The 15021-nt window shown below is 45.4% G+C and overlaps 1 protein-coding gene across 36 annotated transcripts in view; it reads right to left on the bottom strand.

Annotated features, from left to right (window-relative positions):
- MAP4 (microtubule associated protein 4) overlaps nucleotides 1–15021 on the bottom strand; it is a 1914856-nt gene that overhangs the window by 871590 nt on the left and 1028245 nt on the right. For 31 of the 36 annotated variants that reach the window (XM_069210826.1, XM_069210834.1, XM_069210837.1 and 28 more), the window contains one exon: nucleotides 1140–1253. The exons of the other annotated variants lie outside the window; for them this stretch is intronic. In XM_069210826.1, the coding sequence (XP_069066927.1) occupies nucleotides 1140–1253 (114 nt within the window). The remainder of the gene's footprint in view (nucleotides 1–1139; nucleotides 1254–15021) is intronic. 36 annotated transcript variants of the gene reach the window in all.

Below are 15021 nucleotides of genomic sequence, written 5' to 3'. Positions count from 1 at the left end.
GGAATTAACAGGCCTGTCCAAGTGGCCAATCTCTGAGCCCAGGGAGAAGTGATCTCTTTCCAAGGCCTGAAAGCAGAATATAAACTGACTGCATCTGAGTATTAACGCTATTTATAAATCTGGCATACCCTACTGAAAGCTCTCCTAAGGGGCAAGAAGCTCCCAAAGGCCAACCTCTAGACAATAGACTCCTGGACACCTGCATGCCCCGCAGGGCGATATTACTAACTTACTAAAAAGTTATTAACAACACCCATGACACTTTGATTCACCTACGGGAGCAGTGGGAGTGGGACCTGACTATACTGGAGGATGGCGAGTGGCAGAAAGCACATTCATCCTCTAGAGAAGTGGCTTTATGCTCCAGATTTAGGTGGGTCTAGTGCAGATTAAAATCCTACAGGGCCTATGTTTCATGCACTATGTAGATTAAAAAGGGCAGAGTAGATAATAACCAGAGTCACAGGCGCTGTGGCCAGCAAGGTACCTTTATTCATATTTTGTGGAGCTGCCCCATGATGCAGAAATATTGGATGGCTGTGATTAATTGTATTAATCCGGTGTGTGGGCAGAATATGGAACTGGATGCAAAGTGGTGCCTCCTAAATGTGTGGGGTGAACCAGATCTGAACCACATGGGCCACATTTGGGTCACCTTGGGTCTGATGGTGAAGAGCAATACTGCTCGGCTCTGGGGGGCTGAAACACCATCACAACTAAAAAACTGAAACACTGATATGGGTTGGTGCATGCTGGCAGAAAAGGTGGTATATAAAAAAGGGGGTGCCAACGGAAAAGGAGGAAAGCGTGGGGAAACTGGAATAACTACAGAGGAAATCTGTGCACAGAAATGACTGAACAGGGCTTGGACCTTATGGTGAGAAATGGAAGTGTTTTTTCAGGTGGGAGGACATGGCTGTGGGGGCACGAACAGGAGGATTCTTGAAGACTGGATGAGGGATAAACCTGTCATCTCATTAGTTACGATCCACGCTTTGCAGGGTATGATGCAGTTTTATATGTTGCAAGATACGGACTCAAAAAACAATAAAAAGATTTGATAAAAACAAACATGTGCTGATGCTTTTGGACAAGGGCCTGCTACTTTAAGTCTGTTTCCCAGCAGACCTTTGTCTTACCTCTTGTGTTGGTTTGCTGCCAGTCACTGACTTCAACCTCCCCGGCCAACTCTGCTAAAGTAACAGTTGCAACTGAATCTTCCAGTAAAGCAAATTCTGCCGTATGGCCAGGCTCTAAAAATGGGAGGGATGGGGTTGATATGAGGTGAATGAAGCTACGAAGGACAGTGGCTTAAGCTGAGTTATGAAAGAGCCTGCATGGCCAGCCAAACGTAGCTCACATTATCCATACCTATCATGCGTGATGTCATATGATATAAATGACTTGTTAGGACAATCATATCAGTACACAAGATAAATCAAACAGTAAAACAAATGAGGACACAAGAATAAAAAGTAAGCATACAATGCTATTGAGGCTCTGGATGCTTTTTCGTATTTCCACACTTCTTCAAATCGCAAATCTGCCACACTGGGGTATTTTTTCCTTGGTCAAAAATGTAGTACAAAAAAAAAAAAAGATCTTTTGATGTTTTAGTTTCACTGGTTTGGGTGTTCAGTCTTTTCTGGGAAATGTAGGGGAGATGGTGGCTTTTAAAGAGCACTCAAGTACTCATGGGTAGCTAGTGACAGGTGCTTCAGGTATAGAGGCCATACAAAGCAGGGGAGTTTCCAGGCACTAAACTGATGGCGGCAATCTAGATAACTTGGAGAAAGTAGAGGATTTCTGGAATATCAGTGTAGTTAAGAGTGAAGATCTCAGAAATTCCAACAATTACAATTTGTTTTTCAAGGATTGAAGGAAACATGGAGAGAAATGATGGGAGGAGCAAACTACTGATCTCATCTGCCACATATACCTGGATTGAGAGAAACCTCAAAGCCTAAGAAGAGGCACTGTTGTGGGGGGTGAGAAGAGGGCTGTTAGAGTACTGGTAAAAGAGAGAGAGCAGATGTGTTTTTGGTGCCCCCAGGTGCACAGACGTCAGTCACGTTTCACAACTTTCCACACCAGGAGTGCAGAGCCATGAAGTGAACTGACTAGAGCCATGAAGTGAACTGACTAGGGCCCTGAAAGGGATCATCCCTAACCCTAGAAAGCTGTCTGCAGAGCAAAGAGGCATTGGTGGGTATTAGGAATGTGCAGTTAGATATAGTCTCTACCAGATAATGCATTACCAAAGGTAAGTAACTTGTTCATCTGACTTCTAGCCGCAGATTCCTTACCTTTGAATAGGTACCTAAATCATACCATCCTGGGAATGGGCTGTGGACATTTTTAACATACTAAAAAGTCCTGCAGGACAGAACAGGCGAAATGCCCGCCACTGCGGACCTGAGTGTCCAGGTAAAAGTGTTTGGCAAACGTGTGTAGGGAAGCCCAGATTGCTGCCTGGCTGATGTCCAGGACTGAAACTCCACGAGCTAATGCCATGGTCACAGCTCTTCATCTGGTGGAATGGGCCCTAAAAGCCCTCAGGAGGTTGCTGCTTAGCCAGGGTGTAGCAGATCTTGATAAAGAGAATGACCCACCATAAAATGGTTCATTTCTGTACTGCCCAACCTTTATTAGCTCCTGCATAGTCCACAAAGTGTTAGTCATCCATCCAGAACTCTTTTGTGCAGTCAAGGTAGAACAACAATGCTCTTTTAGGGTCTAGACGGTGGGGTCGCTCCTCTTCTTTAAAGGGATGTGGAGGCGCCTAAAAGGTGTGCAGGTGAAAGACTCTCCCAAATTGAATGGGGTTATCACTTTCAAGAGGAAGAGACCCTGGTACAAAGTACCACCTTGTCCTGTCCAGGAGCACAGTAAAGTAGGGAGGCTTGAATGATAAAGCCTACAGCTCACTTACCCTCTGGGCAGATGCTGTCGAAACTAAGGAGGCTGTCTTGATGGTAAGCAGTAAGACAGCAGAATTGTGTATTGGCTCAAAGGGAGCATTCATGAGATACGCGAGGACCAGGTGCAGGTCCCAATGAGGCATCATGAAGGGCAAAAGGAGAAACATATGTACAAGCCCTTCAGAAACCTATTTACAATAGGGGCTTAAGGAGGGTTGTTAAGGCATCCACAGAAAGAGCAGAGACATAACCCTTCAGAGCGCCCAGAGCAGAACCCTGCTAGGCAAAGGTAAGAATGAAGAGAAGAATATCAGGGAGGCAGAAAGAGGGTTGATGCACTTTTCTGAACAATATTTTTTAAAAAGTTGCCAGTGGCAGGTGAATACAGTTTTGGTGGAGGCCAAGATAACTTTACAGACTTCGGGAGGAAGGTCAAAAGGAGGCATTAAGTGGACAGGTTTGGGTGGAGGACACTCCCCTGATGCTGCGACTGAACAGAGGGGCAGCCTGATCAGAGGATCAGTGCTCATTTTCAGAAGCTCGGGATATCAGACTGTCAGCGCCCAGTCTTGAGCCACAAGGATAGCTTGGACCCGGTCATTCTTGATCTTCCTGCAAACTCTGGGCAGAAGTGGTATGGGCGGAAAGGGGTACAGGAGGCCTGAACTCCACTTGAGGCTAAAAGCGTCTCAGAATGATAACCACTTTGAAAACTCCAACGTCCAAAACTGCTGACATTACATATTTTTTTCAGAGGCGAACATGTCTAACTAAGGCTTTCCCTGCTGCTGAAAGAGCCCTTCCGCCACCGCCAAATATAGACACCATTAGTTTTAGTTTTCTGCTAGGCAAAGACGGCTGAGTGTCTGCCCTGGTGCTCAGAAAATCAGCCAGGTGTTGAACTACCAGAGTTATGCCCTGTTGTTCCAGCCATGTCCAGAGAAGCAGTGCCTCTTGACAAAGTGTCCATGACCCCACTCTGCCTTGCTTTTTGCAGTACCACATGGCGGTAGTGTTGTCCATGAACACCTGCAATAACTTCCCCTAGACAGAGTTAAGAAATGTTTAGATCAAAGTGCTCCAGGAACACCAGACCAGAGTCCACTGATCTCCACCTCTCCCAAGTGGCCACCCCATCCCAGGTGTGATGCATCTGTCACTACAGTCAGATCTGGTTGGAGAGAAGAAAGGAATCTGCCTTTGACCCAATGGCAATTCGTAAGCCACCACTGCAGGTCCTTTGCAGTTCCCTCTGAGATCTGAACCATGCCAGAGAGATTTCCCCTGATGCTGCACTCACTGGAACTTCAGGTTCCACTGTAGAGCCCACATATGCGATCTGGCATGATTCACTATCAGGATGCATGAGGCCCATCAACCTCAGAGTCATTCTTACCAAAATCCAGGATAGAGGCTTAAACTTCAGTATCATAGCTTGAATATCCCGGACTCAGCAATCGGGAGGATAAGCCTGAAACTGCTATGTGTTCAGAACAGCTCTGATGAAAGGAAGCATCTGAGAGGGAGCCAGGTGAGACATGTTTATAGTGAACCCCAGCAAATGCAGGAGGTCAGCTGTAGTCTGGAGGGAGACAATAGCCTGGACAAGCCTGCCTTCAACAGCCAGTCATCGAGATAGGGGAAGACTGAAACCCCTACTCTGCGAAGATTAGCTGTGACCACCGCCATTACCTTGGTGAACACCCAAGGGGCACTGGTAAGGTCAAAGTGGAGGACAGTGAACTGAAAGCACCTGTGACCTAATGTGAAACACAAGTAATATCTGTAGGCAGACAGGATGGGAATGTGGAAGTAAGCGTATTGCAAGCCCAACGCTACCACCCTGTCTCCTGGACACAGATTGAACCTAAGCCAGAATGAGCATTTTGAACTTCTTGAGAAAGAGACTGAGGGACCGAAGGTCCAGGATTGGGCGAAGGCTCTTGTCCTTTTTAGGTACCAGAAAGTAGTGGGAATAACACCCACTGCCTATTTCTGATATCAGAACCCTTTCTACAGCCCCCTTGGTCAGGAGAGCTGTAACTTCCTTTCAGAGCAAGATGAGATAATCCTCAATCAGCCGTTCTTGAAAGGGTAGTATAGGGGAAGGGAAAGATATGAAAGGGAGGGAGTAGCACCTCCGAATGAACTGCAATACCAATTTATTCGATGTTATGGACTGCGAGTGGAAGAGATGTCAAGACTCTCTCTCCAACTGGGCACCCATGTTCTTGCAGAACCAAATTAGGAGGGCTTGGGCGCTGCAGTTGCCGGGGGGGGGGGGGGGGGGGGGGGGGGGGATTTGGTGGTGGACTACTTCTGGCTTACAGTCCCAAAGGGTCAGAATGCACCAAGTCCACATCCTTGCACAGCTTGGAAAGATTGTGCAGGGTGGTGGCAGACAAAAGTGGCAAAAGGCAGACTCAGGAGGGGTGTCACTGAGAGGCCCAAGGACCTGGCCATTGCCCACGATTCTTTGAAGTGCTCCAACACCAAGTCTGTCTTTTCTTTGAAGAAACTAGTCTCGTTGAAGGGCAAGCCCATAAGGTTGGCCAGGAAATCCCTCGAAAAGCCAGATGTTCACAGCTAGGCGTGGCGCAGTAAGGCCACTGTCGACGAAACCGATCTTCCCAGCGAGTCAGTGTATCCAGACAACACGTAATGGTGAACTTCGCTGCATCCCTCCCGTCCTTCACTGCTTGGGAGAGGATGGTCCAGGTCTCCTCTGGGACCTGTGGCAGCACATGTGCAACAGTATCACACAATATATGGGAATAACGGCCCAAAAGGCATGCAGTGTTCACTGACCCCAATGCTAGGCTAGTGAAAGAAAATATTTTCTTATCTAAGCTATCAGCCTCTTGGAATCCCTGTCCGGGGGAAATTGGCAGTGAACCCACCATGGGAAGTTGAGGCTTGGACTACCAAGGTCTCAGGGGTGGGGTGGTGGGTAAAGAAACTAAGATCACCCGGGGCAGGGCAATGTCAGTGGGCAATTGTCCTGTTCACAGGTGCACCTGTGCAGGGCTTGGACCAAGTTTCCAGAAGGACATAGATCAGTACTTCATTAAAGCGCAATAGGGGTTCAGATGAGGACGCCACAATTTGAAGCACTTTTGTCAAGAGGCTAGTCTAGACAGTTATCAAGGGAAGTTCGAGGTCAAGGACCTCCGCTGCCCTCTTCACCATCACTGCGTAAGATGCACCCTCCTCCATAGCCACGGAGGGTGGAGAGAGCAAGCCAGTATCTGGAGAGGTGTCCAGTTCACTGGCATCTCCTAGTTCCTCATACCAGTCCAATGATGCTGGGGTCTTTAACTGGTATTCTAAAGGGTCCAGTGACCCCTCCTGCTCTCCCCCCATGCCTGGTGCTACACAAAATGCTCAGGCAATGACCTAGGATCAATGGGCCCTACCCGCACCGGAATTGGGCATCGATTGACACCGTTCTGACTCAGAGTCACTGGGAATGAGAATGGTGCTGCTGGCGGCACCGGGTGCATCACATCAGGATCAGCGCCAGAGAAGGTAGCATTGGCACAACCGGTGCCAATCTAGATGAGTGATCACATCCGTGAGACCCCATCTGAGCTGAGGTCGGAGCTGTTGGCGTGGAACCTGATGGAGCCTTCTCCAAACCTGCAGGGCCCGAAGGTGCTCCGAAAGGATCAGCCCACTCAAATATTAGTGAGTGCCATAATAAAAGTAATTTGAGCAGGGGTCGCTCTGGCTCCCGGAAACAGAGGGAGGCGCGGAGTGGGACCTGGCAATGGCTCCACAGAATGGTGCCTGGAATGCCAATGTTCACCAGTCATCTCAGCCGATGGACGAGGTGAAGTTAAAGTCTGTTTAGACTTCTTCTTGTGTCTCTTCCCAGAGTGTCCAGAGGACCTCAAGGGCGGAGCAGTCGCACAACTTTCTTCTTGATCCGGACCAAGACCTCCTAGGAGTCGTGCTAGACAGTGTCCATTACCGGGGTGCAAGCAGCTTTGGGACTGGTCCCTCAAAGCATTTGGTGCCATGGCCCGGCAGTTCAAGCACAACTTCCAGTCGTGGTCCCGCTGAAGACATCACATGCACAGGTGTGGGTCGGTAATAGCTTAAACCCTACCTTTCTAGATGACACTCTCGACACACAAGAAAAAATATTTGCCACAATGTCGAAAAAAGTCTGGCAAAAAGAGACACAGTGGTAGCTCTTCTCCAGATCAGCGCTAACTGGTGTGGAAAGAAAACAACTGATGTCAATGCGCCTGGCTGGTAGCTATACAGGCGACTGCGATGTCACTTTCGGAACCAACAACTACACTCCAAAGTTTATGGATCCAGTCTGACACCTGGGAAACTCAAAGGTAAGGAATCTGCAGACAGAAGTCTCTATCAGAATTACAAATAAGCATTGTTCCCTTCTTCATATGTTGTTCAACAGTCAAGAGAATGAAAAGCCCACCCCCTAAAGTGCTTAGTTTCCATAATGTGTTAAAAAAAACAAAGTACAATAATAAGTGCAAACCGTCTAACCAGGTCTCTCAAAGCAGCCTGTCCAAAATGGAAATTTACTTTGAAGACTGAACCTAAGAAAACGTGCCTTGCAGTTGTATTTCTTAATATGCTACTATGGCTGTTTTACATCTTCTGGAAGTTGCTCCCTTCTTATCAGAGAAATAATTCTTTGCCAATTAAAAAGACAGCCACAACAAACAAGAAATAATCCACCTGGAGGTGTATTTTTTTTTTTTTTTAAGTACGACCATGCCTTTCATATATACACTTGGTTCTGTTTATGTAGAATGGTGACTCTACTTACTTGTATTGTATATACACAGATATTTCTACTGTAAAAAATATTCTCTGAAGCAACCTTTAGATGGAATGAGGGGTAAACTTTCATCCTACCGTCTTGGAATGGGAAAGGTGTACTGTTCTTTGGAACTTGAGCTTAACTGACCACAAGCAGAATCTGTAGTTACTAAAAAGGCTTTATTTCCCAGAAATGATGCTTCAATATGGCCTTGTTGACAGGGTCAATGGAGGTAATGTTGATTTTGCTAAAACCACATTAGGCTCCCAAGGAGGACATGGTCTCCTCACAGGACAAAAACATTTTATGTTCTCTAAGAAATTCTTAATAACTAGAATGGTAAAGGAAGTAGTCAGTAGTACATTTTCTGAAAGAAATAATGGACTTGATGGAAGAGAACTGCAAGTATAATTTCACCAAATGGAGCAAATATTAAAACACATTATCTTGGCAAGCAACTTGGTGAAAACCCTTGTACTGGCAGCATATATAGAACCTTTTGCATTTGAATTCCCATGCCAAAATGGTGGACGGTCTCTTAACGTCTTTCAAGATGTTCACATATTCTTCAAAACAATTCTAATGCTCCTGTTGTGCGTATTCAGGCGTAGGGCTACCAGGTCCCTCAATGGCAGACCAGGATGGTAGAACTTTCCTTGCACCCTAGACAGGAGGTCTGGCCTCCCTGACATGTGTAGTATATTGGTGAGCCACCACTGCCTCAGCCCCCATTCGAAGCAATCATTAAAATTGTTGCACAGTAGTGACTCCATTTCATCAGGGTTGATGGAATCGCAGCTATTGCCAGAAAAATTTGTGACCAATTTTTCAAAAGGGTATTGCCTCATTACGCTGTTTCTTGGAATCTAGAAGCAAACCTCTGGCATTTTCAATTGTCTGATTTTGCACTGGAGTCCATTAACTGAATTCCGGTTCACTGGTGTCTTCAAGAACTGTCAGAATAGCCTACACAATCTTTATTGCATTTCTAAACAACAGGCATTACAGGAGAGTGATTGTTAAGTAGTGAATCAGTACAAATAGTTAGAGTCAATGGTGTGAGTGTGTGTGTGTGTGTATATATATATATATATATATATATATATATATATATATATATATATATATATAGAGTGTCATGAATGTGGCATGCAAGTCCATTCTCGGTTGAGCCAATGAGAAAAGGCAAACAAAGATTTAACAACATAATCAACCCCCCACGCAGATCCCAAACCATAACAAGACTCCTATATGTATCACCTAAGAGCCGCTGCTCAGAACATGAAGGGGAAAGTGTACAAGCAAGTGTGGTGCAGTCCAAATATGGGCCTTGTTGAACCAGTGGATACAGAGCCTCTGCAGAACACAGACGTCCTAAGGTAGAATCAGTGCCAGACCAGTGTGGACAACCCAGTTGTGAGTCAGTGTCTTCTCATGAACCTGGCTCTTGGGCCTTAAAGCCTTCCAACAGTATATCCTATTCCAGAGAGATGGGCGATTTACGGAGTCCCCTGTACCCCTCCTGACAGAGGGACAAACTTTCTGCAAGAACCTGGACGTCATCTCACCAGTCTTCTAGTTTTGGAGCCAATGGGGACTTCCAGAGTTTAGTGAGAAGGCGTTTCGCTAGTAGTACAGCCAATTTTGTGAATCGCATTCCTACTTTGGATCCTCTAGGTCACATGGGCAGTCTTATTATACAGTGTTCCATATTATCCCAGTGGACCTGACCTGTGACTTCACCCAGTGCTCTCACTATTCATGTCCAGTAGCCTGAAAGTTGTGGACAGGCCCACACAGGGGCAGCTCCTCCATAATAGCGTAGGAGCGTTGCCCCCCCACCCCGCTCAGAGACAGGCAGTGACAAATAAAATGATAATAAAATAATTTATTATCATTTTATTTGCCACTGTCTGACATAGCTATGCAAGTCTAGAGCGGAGGAGTGATGGGCACTGTAAAGTTCGCATGTCGATCTGGCCAGCTGTCTTGGGCCCGCCAAACTGACATGCGCACTTTCATTTCTCCAACCAAGCCCGCACAGGCCTATCCCGGTGCTGATCTCATGCTTGGTATTGCATGAGAGCAGCATCTGGATTGGGAGCATCGAGGTGGTTGGGACCAGAGTGGCAGGTACGTTTTTATTTCTAACCCCCCCATCCCACCTCCGCCCCCCCCAACCACCCTTGATTGGGGGCAGATGCCACTGGGACCACAGCATGTGAAGTAAGTCTGCACTTTCCAATCAGCAACAGGGCCAAATTGAGGACGCAGTGTAATACATCTGATTGATTTTACGAGGTAATTAGTATGTCCTGTGTAAAATGGCAAATTGAATAAACTTTAATATTGAGTTGTGAGACACTTTGTTGGGGTATCTAGCACACACGCCCATTCCTTGTCTAAAAGTGCCCTGGATGAATCTGCCTCCCATGTTTCTCTTGAGGGCATAAATGGATTCATAAGGTGGACTCGGAGGCCCCTGTGTAGCCACTGCACTAGGTGCCGACCATGCCCCAAGGTGTGCAGGGCCTGGAGTAGCTCATGAGCCAGCGACTCAACCGTCTACTGCCCAATATTTATGTACATACCGAAAGATTATGGCATGAGTGAGGAATAGGGAGTCATGGAGGATATATGTGTTTATGAAGTGTGTCACGAGAGCCCTCTCCAAACAGGTACCCCACCGTAGTGATCACTTCTTGTTTCCAGGGTTTAAGTCTACCCTTCGTCAATGTGCTTAAGGTGGTAGGGTCGCCTTGTAAGGGTATTTTGGATGTGTAAGGTGCATGGACCACTGTGTATTTCATCGCTAGTTTCCAATACACCAGCGCAGTGCACAATAACAATGTATGTGTATCCAGAATAGCTTACTTAGAGCATCTGCTTTAACATTTTCAATGCTTGGCAGATAAGCTTGCCTTAATCATCTGATTCTTTAAGATCAGCCATTTATAATTTGGTTGTGCTTCTAAAGACAGTGTTGCAGATTTGGTGCCCCCCTTGCTTGTTAAAAAAGTACATTCTCGTGGTGTTGTCCTTTTTAATTAGAACTCTGTTCATTAAAGATAAAAGGACAGTCTGGAGGTCCATATGGACTGCTAGAAGCTCGAACAGGTTGATATTATACTGGGACTCACTTTCTTCCTGGATGCCTCCTACAGTTAATGGTCTTAAGTGAGCCCCCCATTCAGTCAGGCATACACCGTTTCTGGATCCCTTATAATACATTCAAAGCACATGAGTATCCAGCAGGCCTCCCTGCTCTGAACACAGTACAGGTTCTAATCAAACAAGATTTAGACAAACAGCTAGGTTTTCACAGCTTTCTGAAACTCAGTTCACCTATAGTCATGCATAACCTGATAGATGAGTAATTCCATAGTTTAGGAACCAAATAAGCAAAAGAAGAACCACCACTTCTTACTTTCTGGACTTTATAGGTTAGCCTTCTGGAATGAAGTTGAGGTTCTCAAAATCCTAGTATGTGTATGAGGTTGTGTCATGTGATGCATCAACAGAAGGCCTTTTTATGTGATAACCCTGATGGGCAATACAGAGAACTTTAAATTGACTCCTCTGTTTGACGGGTAGCCAGTGCAGAGGCGCCAGAGAGTTTGTAACAGAGTAATGCTTTGGGAGGCTTAAAAGTAGACAGGCAGCTTCATTTTGCACCAACTTCAATCTCCTTACTTCATATTGAGGGCATCTGAGATAGAGGGAATTACTGTAGTCCCTAAGAAAGAAGCTCTGAGGAGAAGAGGAAACGCTTTGGCTCTAGCTTAAAAAAACAAACAAAGAGGAAAGTGGCCAGCTCCAGGCTTACACCATGACTCCAGGTAATCCATGCAAAGCCCTTACCAACAATAACTTACAGGAGTGAGCGTTGCGGGGCAGGGATGCCCCCACCTTGGATGGGATTATGGTTGGTGCACACAGAATTATCATCAATCTCCACAAGTATACCTCCCCAACACAGATAAGACAGAGTAAGGCCTGCAGAAGCAACTGTTGGCCAGAAGGGGTGTGTATTTTAACTGCTGGTGAGCGCACAGCAGAAAACGTTGAACTTTCACCTCTGGCTGGAACTGTGATCCAGGGCCAACTCTCCTGCTAAGGCCTATTTTAATGAGTGAATAACACAAATGGGCCAACAGGACCTGAGGGAAACATCGGCAACTCATGCCAGCTTCAAAAACCTAATAAATAAATCCATCAAACAGATCTCATTAATTGAGGACAATGCAACACTGGAAAAAACAGAGCCCACGGCTGGTTTGTTCTGCATAGTTATGCTATAGCATAATCGCAACTCTATTTTCATACGGAGTTCAATAACGCAGTTAAGGAAAGATTTCTGCTATATCGCGTTACCCTCCTTACGCCATCAACCGCCCTGAAAACACAATGTAGCCAGGTCCTGTTGTTGCCTGTGCAGAACAGGGAGACAAGATATGCTGTATTTATTATGTATTTATAAAGAACTTCTGGGTGAGCGAAGAACAATCCTACATCCACTTTTTTAAACAGAGCGGAATTCGATCCTGCAGGCAGACGGTCCTGGCTTGGTTTGCCCGATAGGACGTTCAGCTGAACTGTCGTCTTGGGGGATATCTGATCGTAATAGAAGGGAACATAGCAGCACAGTGACCAATTGAGGAGGATGCAGCAAGAGGAAGGAGAGCCTCCACAAAGGTAACAGTAGCTCAGGGCCACCAATGAAGCTCAGCTACAATTATGGACTATTTGGGTTTACGCTCTTCCTGGACTAACGTGTTTTTCACACAAATTGCCAATTGTACTTTAGTATTACCCAGGCCGATGGTCCATTGCTTCTGCGGAGGGAAGAAAAGCGTTGACCTGTCTGCATGAAAGGACAATAGAATCCACTTATCAGAGATAGCAACCCAGTTAGGTTTGTCTCATGTATTGCAGAAGGGTCGTACATTGCAATAATTTCAGCAGACTGTCCACCCAGGATTTTGTACCTTTAGAAAGATTTTCTCTTTGCACAAAATTTTGTGGTTCTGATCTCGCAGTGTAAATTAACTCTTCATTCTGCTGCAAGGAAGTAAGGGGGATGCACAGTAAAAACACTTTTGTATTTTTGCACAAAAGGTTACGTAACTTCAGAATCCTTTGCTCTCTGCAGACAAGTTAGCAGATTTAGTTTTGTAATGTTAATTGACCCCTCCTATTCTGCTTCGAGGAAGTAAGTAAGATAAACAGTAGGAACACTTTTGCATTTCTGCACATAAGGAAACGCCTCCAAGGCTAGGAAACGTCTCCGGGACTAGCAAACTGCAACGGGGCTTGCATCTCTATGCACTGGTTTGCCGAAACGCTTTTTCTACGGAAGGCTATAGGGACATGCAGGTTTGGCAAAACGCTATTTCTATGGAAGGCTATAGGGACGGAAATGAATTTGTTTTTATGAATTTTTAAAGTCTGTACTTTTTAGTCAAAAATTACTCATCTGTTGTTAATAATTGCCATTCATCGCTTCTTAGTATTGTGGAAATCATTAGGATGAATGGAAATTTATAAACTGATTTTAACGTTTTAAATATTTTAATTAACCATGCAAATAAAAAAATAAACTTGAAACTAGTCCAGGCGTGACAAAACTAAGGCCTGGACAATGATCCTCCGTGAGGAGGTTGGTCGGAGATCTAAAGTCTTTCAAAGCATTCTCAAAATGCCAAGCAACTTGCCACTTACGTCCATACCTCATCCTCAAAAGTGAGTTTGTTATCCAGCCAGATGCCTAGATTTTTTTTTTATCTCCACTTTTGGCATGGGATGGCTGCCTAAGGCATCTGGCCAGCATAACGTTGGTTTTATCCCAATTACAGACAAAGGCTGCCATCCAATCTCCTACCTCCTTTAGGCAAGGATTAAGCTGGTTGGCCTTCGAACGGCTTCCCGGGGTTAAAGAGATTACTTTTTGAGTATCATCAGCATAAGATACTACTAAGAGACAATAAGATTGCACAGCCTCGGCCAAAGGAAGCACATACAGCTTAAGTAGTGTGTGGCTCAGTGAAGAACCCTGAGGCACTCTACGCTTCAGAGGAAAAGACTGAGGGTAAAACAGTTTTTCGTAAACCTGGCAGCTCCTGTCCTCCAAAAACGACTAAAGCTATTTCAGTGCTACATCAGCGACTCCTGGGTTCTCTAGCCTCTGTTACAGTATTGTATGAGATAGTGTCAAAGGCAGGCAGCCCTCAGTCCAAAAATATGATTGCAGCTGAGTCCCCTTGATCAATACTCATTTTAAGCTCCGTCATGACTGATGAACTGCAGTCTCTGTACTGTTCCCACACAGAAGCCCTCTCAGACATGAGACGTGTCTGACTCAGGAGATCATGTTCTGCTGAAACATCATTTCTGCCAATAAATGTGGATTATGACACAGAGATTAAATCACTGCTTGAGCCGGAATCAATTTCTCTTGCCAACTGTCATGGGACAGTGTCCACTTGTCTATTCACCTCTGCAGTGATGTCCTATTCAGCATGGAAGTTTTGACGCAGAGGGAATGGAGCCATAGATTCTGAGATTTGGAATGCTAAGTCAGAATTGACAACTTTCTCCAGCAAACAAAATATATTTTCTTGAAGAGTTTCTACGGCGGACCATAGGGGATCAGAACTTTCACAGGAATTAAAGTAGACTTTGTGGTTTTAACCTGTAATTCTGGGTAACAGAGCAGGACTGTCATTTCAAAGACTTGAAAATAATGTGGAGTTAACTGGCATTGATCAACCAGCTGCCTCCATTGATAAAGTAAGATTTCTTATGGTTTAACCCTTAATGAGGTATAATTTTACACATACACCCACCTACAACCAATGACTGGTTGAGGTAAGGACAAAAATAAGAAGAAAGATTGATGAAAGCAAGCAAAAAGAGAGCGATAACAAACATCAATATACAAGAGGTGGGGGCCCACCCTCACTCCTAGATCACATCATGTATGTTTCTGTAATGCCCATACATCGTAGACTATGATCCTAATCATCCCTAGTAGTACTGCAGTCCTCCATAGGCACTTGAAGGTGTATGGTGTTGAGCTCGCCCAATTGGATGCCGCTGGTTGTTGACCCTGAGCAACTTGTAGAATTCTCAGAAATATCAGGCATGAAAGCTCTCGATGTCACTAGCCAGAAACGAAACAGGCGCCTCCCACTTTTTCAAAGTGGTCTGACTTGTGACCCAAGGCAGCAGAAGTTGTTTTCTCAACCTTAGTAGGTCAATGCCATGGTTTCCCCCGTGGAACCTTACAGGAAACATCTG

Source organism: Pleurodeles waltl, chromosome 10 (genome assembly GCF_031143425.1).
Source record: "Pleurodeles waltl isolate 20211129_DDA chromosome 10, aPleWal1.hap1.20221129, whole genome shotgun sequence".
In the NCBI taxonomy this organism is placed as follows: Eukaryota; Metazoa; Chordata; class Amphibia; order Caudata; family Salamandridae; genus Pleurodeles; species Pleurodeles waltl.
The sequence above is the reverse complement of the archived record's forward strand: the minus strand, read 5'-3'. Positions and strand labels throughout refer to the sequence as shown.